The sequence below is a fragment of the Rhea americana genome, unplaced genomic scaffold (genome assembly GCF_003343005.1).
Source record: "Rhea americana isolate MKP2758 unplaced genomic scaffold, rheAme1 scaffold_67, whole genome shotgun sequence".
NCBI lineage: Eukaryota > Metazoa > Chordata > Aves > Rheiformes > Rheidae > Rhea > Rhea americana.
Window position 1 is genome coordinate 722315 of NW_028186834.1, and position 15283 is coordinate 737597.

The following is a 15283-nucleotide window of genomic DNA, read 5'->3' on the forward strand; positions in this document are numbered from 1 at the left end:
TATTTATCCCAAGGTATGTTTGTAAGGGAGAAAGGATAGTTTGTGTTTTGGTTATTTTTAACAGGATACATTCAAATCTGAACTTAGAAACAGAGTTTATGAAGATAGGAATAGAATGAAGGCTGTTTAAGCCAGGAAGAGAGTTCTAGCAAGCAAATGTGACTTCTGCTGCTATATTAGCAGCTATGTAAAGCATTCTGATTAATATTGTATAATCAAAGGAAAAAAAAAAAAAAAACTTAAAATGTAAGCTTTTGGTCCGGGTCTTTGTACTCAGTTTTGCCATTCCAGAAGATGGCTTGTGACTATAGAAGACAGAAAAAAAAAACAGGTTCACAAGAAGAACTTAACCATTCATCATATAAAGTTAAATATCTTGCTGCCTCCCAAAGTTCACACTATTTCTCCTGGGTACATTTAATACCTGTAGAGTACCTGCAAAGGCATTCACAGCAACACATGCACTCAGGTAAAAGTCACCTCCATCAGTCAGTACAAAATGACAAGGCGAGGATTAGAATTAACTATCTGTTTCAAGCCAGGACTCAAAGTTTTGAAGTCTATTTTGAACAGATTTGGCTCAGCTCTTTCTCTTGGGGCCTAGGTGCTAAAAGGAGRGCTACATGCCTTTTCCTCCAAAGGCACAGCAACTATAGAACTCACTGGGACAAGTCATGCAAAATACTGAAGGATTGAAAGGATCGGGCATGAGGACTACCTTAGTAATTCCAAACCTCAAGCTTCCAGATGCATTTTGCTTATGCCATAGCAACTATTAAATGATTTAAAGACACTTTTAGCCTTTATTACTGTTCTTGGTAGACTTCACTAACTCCCTTCTGAGATTCCTCTTCCTGTAAGTGTTCATGTGACAGAACTATCGAGGAAACACAGATTAACCTAGCTAAGATACAGCACAAATGATTTTCATTGCAACTAGCTATTCTGGTTCCCACTACCTCCTCTTTTTCCCGACAAAGATTTGTTTGTCTGAGAGTACCTTAGCCAACAGGCTATCTGATTCACCTCTCTGGCACTGTTCTGTTACACTACACAGAGTATTTTTTGAAGCCTATTGGGGTTTCCTTCCTGAAGTGAAGCACCCCAAGAACACAGGAATTTCTGGACGCACTGATATATAGAAGCAAAAATACACATTTGTAGGGGACTTCACCAACGGAAATGTACTGACAGTGTCAACATCTGTGAACTAGCTATGACAACGAGGTAACCAATTCAAAGTCACTACTAGCAATGAAAGAAGTCAATTTTGACTTTTTAAATGATTGCTACTTAGTCTAAAAATCATGTCATCTAGACTACAAATTCACATTTTTTCTTCCTAAATTGACGTTTTATTTCTCTTTTAGTTCATCTGAAATATTTTAGTGACCCTTAATTTATTCAAGCTTCAAGTTACTTAATTTATTCAGTGAGGTACTCTGTCAGATACTGAAAGACAAAAGGAATAGAAGGAAAATGACTGCTTTAAAATTGTAAAGAAAACTGTATCAGAATCCTGATTTTTCCACACCAAATTACTTGGTTTCACAATTCAGACAKTTTTTTTTTTTCACAACTCAGTTAGGTGCCTGCCACACAGAAATATGCAAGACAGCCTTTAATTCCAAATGCCTGTTACATCATCAACAGTAGTAACAGATAAATATACAGGCCAAGAGAGCTCAGCCAGTGGCTTTGCTGGTGATGCACGAGCCAGTATGTTGTGGGGCCTGGCATTTAAACGAGGCAGAACAAATGGAGCTTTTCCTATGCATACCTATTCAGCTTCACTGAAATGCCACTACGTCTGCTCAATTCCAAAGCAGCAAATGCTTAATATCTCATCTCCAGGCTACCAAGCCACAGGTAATGCGACTCCGTTTTACTGCCTTGGTCAGGATACTACAGTGAAAGCAGATGAACTATGCAAATCACAAGAAGACATCAGAAACAAACTATTAAATTTTGTTTTATTTCATCCCCAAAGCTATGCTAAAACACACTGAAATGCTCCCACTGTGACAACAATGCCAGAGCACTGTACCAGTAAAGATAGTGTGAAATTTGTCCAAATATTACCAGAAATACATAGATATGGTTTAACTCAATTCTAATGACAGGTACAACAGCAAAGGTGTGCCTACTCTAAAAAAAATAAATAAAATAAATGGTAAGAGATTAATAGATTTATCTTGTATTTACATACCGCTGTGTGCAATCCTGTGTGCTTAAATGGAGGAATCTGTGTACGGCCAAATACGTGCATGTGTCCTTAYGGTTTTTATGGACCACAGTGCCAGAGAGGTAAGAAAGTTCTATTTATCATGTTGATAAAGAATCTAGGCTTAAAATATAAACAGCAGCCTATATCATTGCCTGCCACTGCATGCAGTATATCCAGAGATTTTCCTTGTCATAACTCCCTGTGTGCTCCTTTGATGCTAGGGTCTGTCATAAATCAACCTTAACTTGTTCTTAAAGGTATTGTAAAGGAGTAAGCACTTATTTATAATGGCATTARTGATAACTAAGCAATCTAAAATATCTGAAGTGGAATGACTAATTAGCAACCATGCAATTAAAATTTAAAGCATGGTTCTACTTTGTTCATTTTGGTAACTCTATAGTGTACTGTACTGTGTCTCGGAGCCCAAGGAAAATTTATCTTCAGACAGGCCTCACAGTATCACCCACTTGACTATCCACTCCCACAGCGAATAGGAGACATACACAGGACTTCTTCAGAGCCCTGTTCAAATCCGTATCACTCTGCCTAAGTTAAAGTAGGGACCCAATTTTGAATCCACGTCCCAAATAGGAAGGTTCTAAACTGAGTACTTTGGGCTTTTCGGCCTCTTCACTTGCACTATAGAYGTCAATCCATTTGTTAGCCCAAACAGAACAGATACAAGAGAGGAGCTATCGCTTAAGGTTCAAATATCACAGTGCTTATATCAGTGCTTATAAATACTCTGCATTTTTCGGGGATGGCTTTTATATCCTCGATTGAACCTCRGCACATAAATACACTGTTATTAGTAAAACAGAATTATTTCAATATTAAAGGTATTTTCCTCTTTTTTTTTCTGGAATTCCTAGAGGAATTCAATCCTAATGTGTATTTTTTTCTAGTGAATAATTCACACACAAAAACCTAATTGTAACTGGAGCTTGCTGGAAGTTCTTCATTTTTGTGATGTTGGGAGTGAAGGAGACAGTAAAAATATGGACACAGTAACCATGTATCTTTCTCTTGACATTTGACACGGAAGGTGACTTTCAGCATCTAGGTGGATTTGGTATTTTTATCCTCAAATGCTCTTTTTGAACTAAAACTTGAAAATAAATCTCCRTATCTGTGGGATATGGAAGTCACATGGGGAGAGAGCTGAAGGATACTGAAGAAAAGCAAAGCCTTCAACTCTGCCTCACTGAGAGGGAAGAAATATTACCAAAACAAGGTTAGCAAATATCAAACATTGTTCTGCATTTCAAGGACAGCATTAGGTCTACGGTGATAAACACCAAAGAGATTCTGTGGCATAGTCCCATGGTTTAACTTCAGGTACCCAACAACGACCCGTAGACGCTAGGACTAGTTCCCCACATTTTTTTTGCAAACAATGGAAAGAACTGGGAGCCTCCTGCGACGCACCTGCCCCGAACCATCCCCTGGAGGGACACCTTCTCTACCCTGACTAGACAAAGAGCCTCCATGGACTGGTCCTCCAACAGAGGTACCTAACAAGGTACCTATATTTAAGCAATGTTAATACCTTGTATGATTTCAGCGCACCAAGCTATTTTCTTTCCTTTCATCAGCTGTTTGCATTCCGCCTTGTAAGAATGGTGGTCACTGTGTTCGAACCAATGTGTGCTCCTGCACTGAGGGTTAACGGGCAGAAGGTGCCAGAAAAGTAAGTTACAGGACTTCCCTTTACTCCTCAGCATTCTCTGACTCATAAACAGGTTTTTTCCCCCCTTCCGTGCATGTTAAGTAGAATATTTAGTTTGGATTAATGCTCTAATCTTCTCTATTTGTATCACAGCACGTATAGCACTACTCTAGGTATACTTTARGTATAAAACCAACCTGTTAATTAGAATATCATTATGTCAAGTGAATGTTGGGCACAGAACGTTTTACTGGAATCCTCTCTATATACTTCATGAATTTAGAYTGAGTAACACATACTGTATTTGGAGATGATCTAATTATTTTGAATTGAAGAGTTTGGGGGAAAAGCTTAAAGCCAAAGGCAGAGCAGCTGACTGAGATCCTTAAAAATATCAAAACATCATACTTCTACCTTAATTGATACAGTTGGCTAATAACGCTTCAGCCTTGCCTTTGTTCTTGTTCACTGAAAACTCCCTCTTTGCCTGAGCACTGGTATTCCTATTTAACTCCTCTACTCTTATGGGGAAACAGGCTATTTTGGCACTTTTATGAACTGTGTTGCTCAACAATGTTTGTCACCCAGGGAGTTTATGATATGTATGTGAAAACTTTTTTTTTATTATTATTTCTTAACCAGTTTGAAATTGGCAAAAGGGGAGCTGTGAAAACAACCATTCTTGGCAGAAAGAATCTGTACATTTCCAGAGCACTTTATGTCTCTCACACACAGAGAAAAAAGCCAGTAAAAAATTCCTTCCAGCAATGAAAGCCCTCTCAATCCCCATACTACAGCTCTCCTCTCCTTCAGCTGAGAGAATCATGATGCACAGTTCTGCCTGCCTRCCTGTAAAGGATACAATTGAATAGTCTATTCTGGCAGGAACAAGCTGGAGGGAAGAAAGGAGGAAAAAAAAAAAATCTTATGTTCGGCAACTTGTTTTTTAGGTTAGTGAACATTAGAAAAGCACTGTTTCCAGCTTTAAACACACTAGCGTATCTCACAGCTCAAAGAAAATAAGAGCTGGTCAAGATCGCAGTTCTGGRAAAGCATTCCCCTAAATGGTCTAATGCTACCAATGCACTATGTGTTTCCTTCCCCTTTCAGTAACTTTCGAACTTACTGAAAGTTTCGCATCTTGGTGTAATCTTCTGCAACAAAGCTTCCTGATAGAATGAAAATATTTTTGTTTGTCTTATYTGAGCCTCCATTCCATTTCAACAACCAATACATAGTCTACTTTATTTAGCTTAATGTTATAAAAGCTTTAACAAAGAACTGGTATCTGCAATGAATGAAAAGAAGCCTGAACAAATAAAAAGCAAATTGTACTGTTTACTTACTCCTTACTGGCCACTGACTATCAATAGATAAAAATGGTTGGGTAATACGTTATTTTGTTTCTTGTTCAGAATTCACTGCATATGGAATTTTTATCAGGATACGTAGAAACAAGTAAGGTTGTTCATAAGGCTTCATAGCAAGCAGCTGCTATGAGAGCTAGCTGTYTTATCAATCACCAATGTCCTATGACAGACTCCACAGGGTAAAGCTCTTAACCTTGACATGTCACAGGATCCAGATTTCTCAGCTCCCCATGTCTTGAACAAAGGACTGCAGAAAAGGACACAGCAGAAATGAATCCCAGCTGTCCTTCACACACCTTTCCCTGCCAACAGAACAGAATAAACTAGTGGTTACATCGTTTGGAGGCTGCCCTCAATCCAGTATGTTTCAAAGTTTGGATGCCAAGGCACTGCATATCTCTTTTAGGTATGGTTGAGGCTGTGACCTCCTTGATGGATCAGGTGGCATATTTGGCATACATTTAAGGGCTAGAAGTATACATATAGGGGTGTATTCCTAACTCAGTTACACATACGCACAAATGAAAAAGTGGAAAATAATACACTGAATGAATGAAGAAGCTTCAGTTCCCAACTCATTAAAAAAAAAAAATGAGAAAAGTGCTACAATATCCGTTTCAAGTTCCAGAAACTGGTAACATGGCATATAGCTCATTCTGTCTCATTTGCAATACTGCTAGCAATATATAGATATTTTTATACATCTATCAAATAGCGATGACTTATCATGACAAGTGGGATTTTGATAATCATGTGGCTGCCTTGGCTGCTGATTCTGTAAGGATGAGCAGACTCCTACAGGCTGTGTGCCTGAGTGTTCGAAAATCACCCTGGGAGAACYATCAATGTAGTGTTTCTAGTAATCTTCCTAGAAATGGTGACAGTGAGAATATGGGAAGGAAGAATCAGAACAGGAACAGCAGATTACCAGTTGGTAGAGAGAGTTTTTTCACGATTTAAGAATCTTTCCTGTTTGCCTTTAAGGACTCTATTTAATACACCTGCACCCTAGGTAAGAATTACAATTTTGTTCAAGATTTATTACTGCCTACAGTAACTACATGGAGTCCTATCTTTGCACAAAGAGTAAAGAAAAGAAATACATATGCAACAATAGTAGAACTATAACTAGAAACAAAGTTTACTGAATATTACTGTATAATAATGCGACAGCTCCCATTTGCAAATCASTGAGACAATTTATCACAATTTCAGAGGAACTCAGAAGTGAATCTGTGGCCCAAATCACRGCTCAGTAGTATCCAAAGCACTGATGGCTGCCAGGTTACCCCATATTGAACAACGGGCAGCTGGCTTAGCCAGAACAAGGGATGTTTCAATTCTGAGAAAAACAATTCCTAGTGAGTGGTTTCATCATTATTTTAATTGCTCTTTACTTTCTGAATATGAACTTCCAGTGTCCTTAAGTCCTTGTACACTTCTAGAATAGTTTCTCCCAAGCTCTGACAGTGTGTTAGYTTCACTATGGACTTACATCCAGCCTCTGAGCTTGGAAATTTARGCAGGATTTAATATCTACTAACAAAACCAATCAAGGTTGAGTGAGTAAACTCAAAGATTACCAAAGAAAACTCTGAAGAATAGTCCTGCCCATATATTCCATATAGAGCAGCCTGATATTCTTCAACTTCAGATTTGGAAAATACTTGCTGTTTTAGAAATTTCCTATGAATCAGAAAACCTGAGAAATACTCTTTTCAAAAACAATGATCCAAACCAAAATATCTTCCTGAGCCTGCAGCTGATGCCTGAAATCAGCATGCTTTTCAGTTTGGCCACTGTTCGTACACAACAGCAGACAGTTTATACACAGTTACTTCCGAAATCTACAATAGTGGTACCAACTGCATTAATAAACTCTCAGCTTGCAGCTTTAATATGCTGGGACTTGCAGTTAGAGCAAGCGCGAAATTCCCCACCATGCAACTTCCAAGCTTCCTGTGTAGCCATGGTTACACCTGGGCTACTACAGCTCGCAGGCTCATGGAGTCACTACAAGCTATTGGCTGACCCCTCTGATGGAGCGACCTGACGTCAGGGAAGCTGGGAACGCGAGGATGTCCAGCTCAGAGGCAACTCGCACTTTAAGGTTCTGCCTAACGTGTGAACTCAAGGATCTTGGAACTCAAGGCGTTTGTAGCAGCCTGTCAAACGAGACAGACAACTGCCTTTCTGATGAGTCAACGAAGTAAGAATACTAGTAGTTGTGGGTGTCTGCTTATCCTGTAATTAATGGTCAGATATATTTCTTTCATCTTAACAAATAGGCTATAGAGACACCTTAAAATTCATAACTGAATTAACAGAATATTCTAAACAAACTGTGTATTTGTCATGACACAAGCTTTACTCAATTTTAGGCAGCAACAACATCTAGAGGCAAAGATAAGAGTAAGTCCAATCATTTTTTTGAGTAGCTGTCCCCAGATATTTTGGCACTGTTTCCACTGTTTTTAAAAATTTCTCTTTCCTTCTAATATGTCACCAGCATGAACTGAGAAACAAAAGCTTCGGTTTGCTTTTGGCAGCTTCATAGTCTCAAATGAAGGACTAAGAGCTATGTCAGCCAATCAAAGACAAGTTATTTCTAAATTAAGCCCAAAGTTGCTGTTAGTTTCTTTGAAATATACAGCAATATGCCTCGGGATTTTCACTTCCACTCCTGCACAATTTGGCATTTCTAATGCCTGCCTGACAGCTAAAAACTTGCAAGTCAGGGAGGAGGCACCATGCCTTCACCACTCAGGCTTTCTCTTGTTTCTTTAGTGGATGGGAGAAAGGCATTCAGCCTGAAAGTTTATGTTTGTTCTTCTTGTAAATAAACATTGTCTCCAAAAACGTGTAAATCAACCAAGTCTTATTGGCTGCCAGCTGAGATACAAGGATTTGCCTGGTGTGTTTACTGACAAATAACTGCGTGCTGATTATGCAAACCTGTCACCCACATCCAGAATGAGAGGGTGTCAGAAGTGACAATGAAATGTATGGTTATGCATCAGCAATTGTGCAATAACCCTGTATCCTCACTTGAAGAATTGTTTTCAATATAATCAGTCTTGTTGAGCGTAAAGAGGTAAATGCTGGCAGTATCTCAAAATAAAATATATTTCCAGATCAACTTCGCATCAAACAAACATACTCTGYTTTAATAATAAAGAAGAGCTATTTGTGGGTTTTTTAGTTCTCTTCTGTAAAAATGCACAATTCTGGAACTTTACTACTTTCCGTGAGGCTTTCATATAGTGTTCACATTGATTTCTATCACATCTTTACAAAAATCAAAGGCAAAGAAGATAGGTCAGACAGATTCCTTTCGCTAGTGTGTTTTTGCAGGACTCCTTTATAAACAATTCTTTGACAAAGAAAAGCTAATAAAAGCTGAGTTTACTTTTCTTATGAAGCTTTGGAGTGAAGAGAAGGGGAGAGAARTGGAGGGATGCATGGGACCACACATTTATCCTTTCTTCACTACCATCTACTTCTAATGAGTTCATCTCTGAGCGAAAAGGCTACACACAGCTCCCTCTGGAGCTCATCAGCAAGCTAAGGTCACTGGAGAACAACGCTGAACATCCTCCTCCTCCCTTCTCCTGAATACCAAGCAAACCTGCAGTCTGACCTCTGCTTTCTCTTACGTACCTTCTTGCCACCTGTCTCACAGCCAAGCTATCTGGATTTTACATACTGTGTTAAAACACAGACTACGTTTCTGCACACATGTATTTTATRTTGTCAGGCCCAATCTTGCAGACTTTGTATCACATAAATCATTAYACTGATACCTGGACGTGGCAGATTGCAACTCAAAGTTAGCAGATAACTATTTCTCCATTCCAATAATTCCTGCAGGTAGGATTTATAGTCACACAACATACAATTTAACTTTCATTCTTCCAGTTCTGCTTTCCTCTCTTACCTCTTCCTTCTCAGTAAGAGAAGGATYTTATTGCATGAGAGCTGGAGACAAACTTAYTTGGAAATGTGAACATCAGGTTTCAAAGGTAATTTTTTGCCAAGCAATGTCAGAYTGTGAAAGTCACTATTTCCTGTAATCCAGCCTTCCCAAATAAAGTTTGTGTAGATTACTGTCAGGTAAATTGCACAAGCAGGAAGTTCTCCTGCTCAAAAAATCACACCTCCAACAAGTTATCATTTTGACAACTGGCRATATATTCTCAGGAATATCTTCACTGAGTAGACAGATTGATTCAAGCCATCTAAAAATCAGCCAGCTTGCTAACAAGAGGTCCAGCATACCATCCTACAAAACTGAATAGGAAATAACTCATGAATATAATCTAAGTGAATGAAAAGTACTTTGTTTTTAGACTTTCACATGTCATGGATGGGCTCATAAGCAACAACTATTTGTCCAAGATTTCCCATAACCTGGGATACTGGGTGTCTGGAAATAAGTAAATAGCTGCTCAGAGCAGAGAGACTTTTAACTTACTGCTGAAAGCGTTAGTTTTACTGACAGAAAGATACAGGTAGTTACTTGTGCAACATACAGAACAGAAGTAGAAAAAAAAATTTCAGGGCTACTACTATCTTTCCCATTCAGCTGAACACAAAATAATCTTTGCATCTTGCCTGGGAAAAATGGCAACACTCTGGCTTTCTAGGGAAAAGGAGAGAGCCAAATGGAAGAACATGACTCAGGTACAACGTGGTTTGTGGTCTGCTCTCTTGGAGCAGCGTTGCTCTCTGCTCACTCTTAGTAGGRATTTGTGACAAAACCCTTAGCTGATCCTATTTAAAAGTTACATTTTGTTCATATGTACGTAGCTGGTAAATTTATTTTAATAAGGTCTTTGAGCACATAGAATTGCATCTACACTTATTTTTCAGAAAAATTACAAGGATCTGTTTCTGTTTYGGTAAAAGATGAGTATCTATATCCTAAATAAGAAGCCAAAAGGCCTTACTAGATTTTTATTCATTCCATATGTAAGCATTCACAGACTGCACTTTAAGTTTTGCTGGAGTAGGGAATCTAGATTTTCAACCAATTTTTTTTACTTCTATCTTAAATGCACTARATACATGTGTCAGATCTGCTGCTGCTAAATGCATACCTAAAYTAGAATAGCACTTCTGTGTCAGGATAAGTGCTTTTTTTCCCACTAACTGATTTAAGTAACCATAATTTTTGGTATCTATTTCCAATTAAAATATTTAGAAAATATCTGCTCCTAAAAAAGGGGTCTGGGATTTGCCACTTAAAGCCCAAAGATGGAAAGGTCTGGGATTTGCCACTTAAAGCCCAAAGATGGAAAGGTCTGGAGATTAACATTCTCTGTTTATCCACAGAAAGACATTGGTAAGACGATCCTTCCCAACATTTTTTCCCAAATAAGCCACAGACATTTTTTCCCAAATAAGCCACAGTTTGCTCTCTAAGGACGATAATATACCAGGAATAACAGATGAGTACCATGCCAACGCAGACAGCAGCCCTCTTCTGAAATCACAGACAGAGCCCAGCTGAGGCGGGTACACTCTAACAAGGAGCTCCTCGTCTTCAGCTGGGTTATCAGCTGTGCCACAGTGGTTCGCTCCTGTTCTTTTCCTTGGCTTGAAATTGCCTCTAGTATCACTGTGGCTCTCTTCAGTTACACTGCACAAACCTCCCTTTTTCTCTGTACACATAAAAACAAACCAAACTGCATCAAGCGCAGGCAACAGTGTAGCCCACTCAGAGCAATGAAAACACGCCTAAATGGCAGGTCATAATGCAAGCACAGAAGCTGCAAAAACAATCAACAGAGGAAAACAATGTGTATGGGAATCTTCTTTCACTTCTTACTCAGGCATGACAAGCAAGCTGCTCAACAGCACCATTTACATACACACTGCAATGGTTCACTGACCTAATAAAACACAAAGTATTCCTCAATAAAGAGAAAATGTTACTAAACCCGGACCTTAACAAGATGGAAATATAAGTTGAGCTGAGTGTCTACTTTGCTATTTCCCACATCAATTGTAGACTAACAGTTGCAAAGATGAGAATAAAGTACAGCTATAGTCTCTTTCAAGTTAATAGTGCTGCAATCAGACTAACACCAATGGGTAAAAGAGAAAAAAGTTTTGCTAATGATCTCAAAATCCAACTTTCTAGCAGAATATTCCCAAAATACRCTATGTGTATACGTGCACCTGCACATACTTACTTTGTTCACAGTGGCTTTCATTCTGAAAGATGCTGAAATACTTCACAAATATCCAAACATCATACCACTGAACCTCTGGAAAGAGTTTCACCTGGTAAGTGACAACAGGCAAAATGAAGATTCAGAGACACAGAAGCAGAAATATTTCTGTCAAAGGAGAGTGGAAAATCTTCTAGCTGAATTAAAATGGCAATCTGTCACTCATTTCCWCTGTGTCCTAAGGGTTAAGCATCTTGCTACCACAGACTATCAAGGCATCTTTTGGACAGACAAATGGACAGAGCAGGATCGTATTTGACTAATACAAAATTACATCATTTAGTTAGAGTGACATGACAGTGTAAACAGGATTTCAATACACTACATATTAACAAAATTTAGTCTACCATCTCAGTAGCTTTGTTATCATATCAGTATTATCATTYCTGTTTTTCTGATCTAAAATTTAAATTATTTTTTGCTTTAATAACTCTAATACGTATTTCCAGTATTTCATATATTAGGAAAAAAAAGTATTAGTAAAAGAGAATTGATATATCCAGGGCTTAACATACAACACAAACATATTTCTAATATATTATTTCCAATAACTCTAAAATGTATTTCTGAGTACACATCAGAACAAAAACTAGATACAGGCAAAGCCTGGAATCATACCGTTGTCTGTATGGTCTACAATTTTTCAGATCATTTTTTCATCTGATGTGTGCTAGGAGATGCAAACCAACTCATATTGCTGGAGCTGTGTGGTAAGGTGAATATATCAGAAATGCAAACTGTCACCACACCCATCGCAATTACATTTACAGCTCCCTCTGTGTCTTGTAGTGATTTGTTCTCCTGTGCTGCATCCCTCAGAGGTTTCTATCAGGTTATTTTTGCTATTCAGAAAGGTTAATCAAAGAAGTGGTCTGCATTTCTGTCAGACATATGTGAAACAAGAAATAGGGATAAGCAAACCTCAGAATCATTGATCTGGATAAGGAATCAAATTTTACAAGAACCTTATACAAAATTCTTGAAAATGATTTTATTATATAAGACAGATTACTTCTCTGTAAAGTTTAATCTGTGATTATAATTACTGACATTCAACGGTTCACACRTCCCCAGGATACTTTGATATAGCTGGGAGAGAAAGTTAGTCCTTTATTTACAATCCTAATCAACACAGATGAGAAATTCCAGAGAAAAACAAGCTCTAGAGCAACATACACATCTGAAACTTAGCATGTTCAAAATTAGTTCTTACTGTCCTTGAAAAAAAAAGGACCAAAAATTTTTAGTGTCCCAAATTCAAAATGTTTTTGAGAGCTATGTGCATTTGGGGCCTTCACAGCAGCAGATATATTGGTACATCTATCTCGTTAATGATCTGTTGAGCATCAGTTATACCCTCTGAAGGGCAGAAATGTTATTTTTTACCTGAACTAGCTTCTGCTAGTGTCAGGGTAGTAAAATCCAAATAACGGTACCCTGTATTAGAGACTCCCTTTCGGGTCAAAACACAGCTGTTTTGTGATTCATTTGTTCCAAGGATTAAAGAGCATGCAGCAAGAGCAAATCTTTATTTGGAGTCCAGAAGCATCCAACCAATCATTTCCTTACTGCAGTCAGGATAATGTTTCATTTGAGCAGTGCTGCTAAGATGCACAGCGCATCCTGAGAGATGTGGAACCTTGTTTCCAGTTGATCAATTGAACTATGGTATTTTGTGAAACTGCCAGCCTGGCCCTCCATTTCTTGTTCTGTGAAAAAGAACAGCAATATTCCTGCATTTTAAGGCTAAGTCCTGAGATTGTCTCATTCCTACCACAGAACTTCTCTCTAGTTTTTATCAATAGGTGATGTATATTGTCTATAAATGTCTGAAAAGGACTAAAGGTGTCAGTTCTAACACAGAAACTCACTGTTTTGACCACCTACTGGTTTCATTTTTGTTCTCAGCTTGAGTTCTGTCAAATGTATTTTCTTGATGAGACCAGTCAATGTTATTTTTAAAGCTGTCCCATGCTCTGTATCCTTACTGTGTCATATCTCCCCAGCTATGGCTTTTTGTTTTTGAGATGTCAAACCAGATCAAGATAACCACTAAGCAGAAAGGAGAAAGCCAACATTAAAACAACATGTGCACATACGAAAGTCAAAACTGCGACTGATCAAGCTTTCTCCCCCTCAAAAGAGCAATAGAGAGATCAAGTTGAAATGTGCACCAGACCCACAAAGAAGTCACTCCAAACCCAACACCAGCCAGAAATAGAAGTAGCTGCCTGTGCATCACATATAAATGACAGCACAGCGATGGAGACTTAAAGGATAAATTGAAGTGTATATACACCAGTAGGTGTTTTTTCTGGCTGCATTTCTGTGCTTTTTGTCAGTAACCTGTAGCCTGATGCATTACCTTAGCTGGCCCACACAGATGTTACTGCTTGAGGCTATTTTCTCTCTTCTATCCAAAGGCAGAATGCATCCAGAAGCAGGTCAATTTTCTCAGCTTCTATAGNAAAAAAAAAAAAAAAAAAAAAGAAGAAGAAGAAGTTGTCTTGAAAACTGCATCTTCTAATCAACACTGCAGTGTGACGCACTGTCTCCTCATCAGCAGCATGGCTCAAGATACATGATGACAGGTAATTTTTGATTCAGAAAGAAATAGGCTGTGCGCTGTCATTGTCAGGAAAGGACAAGGATGTTCTGCTGCTGCAAAGTGTATTCCTAAAACATTCCAAAGGGCGTCTTTCTGCCAAAATTTCAGGAGCCTGATTTAATATTCCCTCTGTTTTGACTTTATAAAGTGTCATGATGAAGTCTGGATGAAGTCTGTCGTATTTCAAAAAAATTACAAGCCAAAAGAAAAAGAACTATCTGCTTCTACTGAGAGAAGGTGTAACGAGGTACTTGAATCAAAAAGTGGCTTAAGTTCAGCCAGAAAAGTTTTTGTCTGCTAATCCACAAAACCAGTGACAGTCTGAGGGAAATGTCTGGGTTTTGTTATTCACTGTAAACTGATCAGAAATAACTGCTGGCTAATAGTGTTAGAATAACAGGTTTCTCTCAACTGCTTGTAGCAGCTGCAGCAAAGAATGCCCTGTGCTTAACTTTGCCCTGGCTCCTTTTCATGTTCCACAGGAGGGAAATTTTGCTTAACACTGTTTACATTTTAAGGGAACTGCTATTGTAAATCAATTGCAAGAAGGGCAAAGAAAGCCACTGGAATTGTAGGTGTCCACTGTTGATGCTACCTATATCAGGAGGCCCTCCCTTCCTTTAGAGACTACATTTAACTCTTTCTTTTCTCACAGTATTAGCAGTCTCTGGAAATAATTATTTGGAAGGGGAAACTGAACCCTTGCCTTACAAACCAGGAGCTCTGACCACCTGGAAGATGTTAGGGTTGACCAACTGAACTACAGTGTTCTGTAGAGATTGATAAGAAGAATCGTAAGCAGCAGTGGGTCAAGTTACCCTGAAGTGGATAAGCTATAAAAAGGGTCAAAGAACGTTTTAAGTGATTATAAGGTCAAAATGCATTAAAGCCATGAAAGAGAAATAGCTGCTAAATAACAGAAGTCAGTAACTTGTCAATGCCTTTAATACACACTATTCTTGTATGTAATGATGTATGATGTTCTGTGCAACACCTATGTTTTATCTTAACTCTTGCAGCTGCTTGCTACCTTCATCAAAATCACTCCTCACCTAAAATGCAATCATGCTTTCCCTTTAACTTGCATTATCACCTCCAGCATAGGTTTACCTTATCTAACCTGTCAGTATTTGGCAAACATTAAGATCACGGAAGTGCCTTTCTTGTTTT

General features: G+C 38.4%; 1 protein-coding gene across 1 annotated transcript in view; it reads left to right on the plus strand.

Annotated features, from left to right (window-relative positions):
* LOC146586628 (von Willebrand factor D and EGF domain-containing protein-like) overlaps positions 1–15283 on the plus strand; it is a 170874-nt gene that overhangs the window by 144198 nt on the left and 11393 nt on the right. The window contains 3 exon segments of the mRNA XM_085320959.1: positions 2189–2307; positions 3826–3894; positions 3897–3920. Coding sequence (XP_085177085.1) covers positions 2189–2307; positions 3826–3894; positions 3897–3920 — 212 coding nt within the window.